The sequence below is a fragment of the Camelus dromedarius genome, chromosome 23 (assembly GCF_036321535.1).
Source record: "Camelus dromedarius isolate mCamDro1 chromosome 23, mCamDro1.pat, whole genome shotgun sequence".
NCBI lineage: Eukaryota > Metazoa > Chordata > Mammalia > Artiodactyla > Camelidae > Camelus > Camelus dromedarius.
Genome location: NC_087458.1, coordinates 9,169,339 through 9,172,862, shown reverse-complemented (window position 1 = coordinate 9,172,862; position 3,524 = coordinate 9,169,339). Strand labels below are relative to the sequence as shown.

Sequence of the window (3,524 nt, the reverse complement as noted above, 5' to 3'; positions counted from 1 at the left end):
TATTATTATATTTCTGTTGCTTTGGTGAAATGTATGCTAATTATAATAACAATGTCTAGAAGAAAATCTTTTAAAAAATATTTATAGCCCCAAGAGTACAGGAAACAAAGAAACAAAACCTATGCAGATAGGTAGGTAGATAGATAGAGATGGAAAAATCAATAAAAGGCTTGCAATTATAAAAATATAATACCATGAATTATGAGTTCAGTAAGAAAAATAATATAAAATTTCCGTTTTAAAAGAAACAAGCATCACCAAATTTTTAAAATAAGTATTAGTGGGTTATCATAGCATCAACATTTAGATTTCACTGTACATATAAAGGAGTGATGTTAAGAGTTTCATTTAAAACGTCAACACTTACAATGTAGAGGAAATTAAATTCCTTGCAACTATTTAAATGTATGATAAAAAATAGATGTCAAGTTTAAAATAGGCAAGCTGATATATATATTTTTAAGTTGCTGAAAGGGTAAAAAAAAAAAGTGTGAAGACAAGAGCCTAAGTTCTACCAAAAATGAAAATGCTTGGTGATATCTAACATGTGATCCAATTTCAAATCAGATTTATAATTTTGCCAGATGCCCTCTGGAGATGCCTGGCCAATGGCACTATTGATAGGAGACTGGGAAGTCACAGAAGGATGATTGGGGGGCATATGACTGCCTCTTCCACTTGAATGCCTTGCCAACAGTATCGGTTTTCTGTAACAAGTTATCACAAATTTGATGGCTGGAAACAGTAGAGATTTATTCTCCTACAGTTCTGGAGACCAGAAGTCTGAAATCAGTATCACTTGGCCAAATTCAAGGTGTTGACAAAGCTGCACTCCTCTCAGAGGCGGTAGGGGAGGATTTATTCTTTGCCTCCCTTAGCCTCTTGTGGCTGTTGGCGTTCTTCGGTTTGTGGCCAAATCAATCCAGTCTCCATACTGGCGTCTTCAAATCTCTCTCTGTTCCATCCTCACATTGCCTTCTCCTCCGTGTGTCTGTTTCAAATTTCCCTCTGCTCCTTTTTCTTTTTCTAAGAACCCTTGAAATTGCATTTAAATTCCACCTGGATAATCCAGGATAATCCCCCATGTCAATACCCTTAACTTAATTTCATCTTCAAAGTCTTTGTCACAGATGTAATATTTACAGGTTCCCGGAATTAGGATGTGGACAGCTTTTGTGGCCCATTTTTCAATCTGCTTCACGGGAATGGGACAACCTAATTCTAGCACAAAAATGTACTCAAAAATGCTTATAAAAATGAGTGAAAAATTTCTGGAGCAGAGCTCCATTTTCTTTTCTATATTGAATTATTTCTCCAACTGTGAATAAATGCTTCCCAAATCAATCTCCCTCTTCCCATGCTACTTTGCACTATAGCTCAAGTACTATCTTTAAGCTACTGCTTCTTCTAAACTCAGTTTCCTCTGAGAGGTATGTCCTCAGGCTCCAGCTTGCTATCACTCCTTCTTTTACCCATTCACTCAACAAATACCGAGTAAAGATTCTATGGAGTTTAGGAGTTTGTGGAAAGTGAAAGAAGAGCATTCCATAGATAAGGAAACAAAAATCGAAATATTAAGACTTGTTCTGAAACCACTCAGCAAGCATTTATAAAATACCCACTGTAGTTACAATGGCCAAGTTATTGAGTATGATCTTCAAGTCTGAGAGCTTTTCCCTTGAGGTGAGAGATGACACAACAAAGTGAAGGAACAAAATGATGTAACAGTAATTGATATTATGCCACTAAGCATCTTCACAAGATTGCAATCTGAGGATGTCAGCATTTGATCCATCTGTCTTTTAGCATCTCGCTCTTCTTGTTACTTTTTCAGGGAATCAACTGGTCGGAGACGATGAGAAATTTGAGTGGAGACCACATAGCGGAGTTTGTTTTGGTGGGCTTCCCTACCTCTCCACCCATCCAGCTGCTCCTCTTTGCCCTCTTCCTTGCAATTTATTTGTTGACGTTATTGGAGAATGCACTCATCATTTCCACCATCTGGCTCACTCCAAGCCTTCATCGCCCAATGTACTTTTTCCTTGGCCATCTCTCCGTCCTGGAGCTATGGTACATCAATGTCACAGTTCCCCGACTCTTGGGAGCATTTCTTATCCTGGACAGTAGAGTCTCCTTTGTAGGTTGCATGACTCAACTCTATTTCTTCATTGCCTTAGCCTGCACCGAATGTGTCCTGTTAGCCGTCATGGCCTATGACCGCTACCTGGCCATCTGTGAACCCCTTCGTTATCCTAGTCTCATGCCTTCCAGCATGGCCACTCGCCTTGCTGCATCCTCTTGGGGCAGTGGCTTCTTCAGCTCCATGATGAAGCTTCTTTTCATTTCCCGACTGTCCTACTGTGGACCTAACATCATCAACCACTTTTTCTGTGATATTTCCCCACTGCTTAACCTCACCTGCTCTGACAAGGAACAAGCAGAGCTGGTAGACTTCCTCTTGGCCCTGGTGATGATTCTCCTCCCTCTGTTAGTTGTGGTTTCATCGTATGCTGCCATAATTGCAGCCATCCTGAGGATTCCTACTGCCCAGGGACGCCACAAAGCCTTCTCCACGTGCGCCTCTCACCTGGCAGTGGTTGTGATCTACTACTCTTCCACGCTCTTTACCTATGCACGGCCCCGGGCCATGTACACCTTCAACCACAACAAGGTCATCTCCGTGCTCTATACTGTCATTGTACCATTCCTCAATCCAGCCATCTACTGCCTGAGGAACAAGGAGGTGAAGGATGCCCTCAGGAAGACAGTGCTGGCTAGATGCCATTGTCCCAGGAGTGTCCCAGATTGATGTACCATAGACCCCGTCAAGAAGGAAGCAAGGAGCAGCATCTTAGTAGTGACATATAAGGAATCATAAAGTAGGTTTAACAAGAACAAAATATTATTTAGTACACGATTTCTCTAAACAGTGTCTGGGAACTTCCTGATACAAACAAAAGTTTGTGAATCATTGATCTTACACAAGCTAGTTACATAAGAATCTCCTAGGGGTTTGTTAAAATACAGATTCCCAGAAAAATCTATGGAGAATCTGATAGGGTATGTCTAGTTTGCAACCCTGCCATGCATAAGTTTCAACTTCTTAGGAATTCGTGTTTCACAGCCAGTTTGAGATTCCCTACTCCAGGCCAACCGTATTATTTTGCAAGTGAGAAAATATAAGAAAAGGGACATGTTGGTGCGTATATTAAGATAAAGTGATGTAGGCTTTGTTGTAGCAGTTTCAAGGATTCAAATTCTCAAATCCTCATTCTATGAGAATCACAAAAGTACAATTATACCCTAAAAACTATATCTCATGTCACTCAATCAATCCTCCTTACTGCAACAAGTCTCATACCCACTGTAAGTCAAAGATGGAGGAAAGTGCAGTGCTGGTATTCAGCCGTATGTGCACCAGTTAATATGGTTAAGTATTTATCCGCATCTCCCTTATTCTTCTCTAAGGATGCTATACAGCTGATTGACCTAATGAGTGTTGATTAGGTAATAGATCAAACGCA

The 3,524-nt window shown here is 40.4% G+C and overlaps 1 protein-coding gene across 1 annotated transcript; it reads left to right on the top strand.

Moving 5' to 3' along the window:
* The first annotated feature begins 1,855 nt into the window (after window positions 1-1,855).
* LOC105086547 (olfactory receptor 6P1) lies at window positions 1,856-2,809 on the top strand. The gene has a single exon (XM_010977070.3). The coding sequence runs from the start codon at window positions 1,856-1,858 to the stop codon at window positions 2,807-2,809; it is 954 nt and encodes a 317-aa protein (XP_010975372.1).
* The last annotated feature ends 715 nt before the right edge of the window (window positions 2,810-3,524 follow it).

Excerpts from the sequence above, each read along its gene's own strand:
- LOC105086547 (XM_010977070.3), top strand. The coding sequence starts at position 1,856 with ATGAGAAATTTGAGTGGAGACCACATAGCGGAGTTTGTTTTGGTGGGC.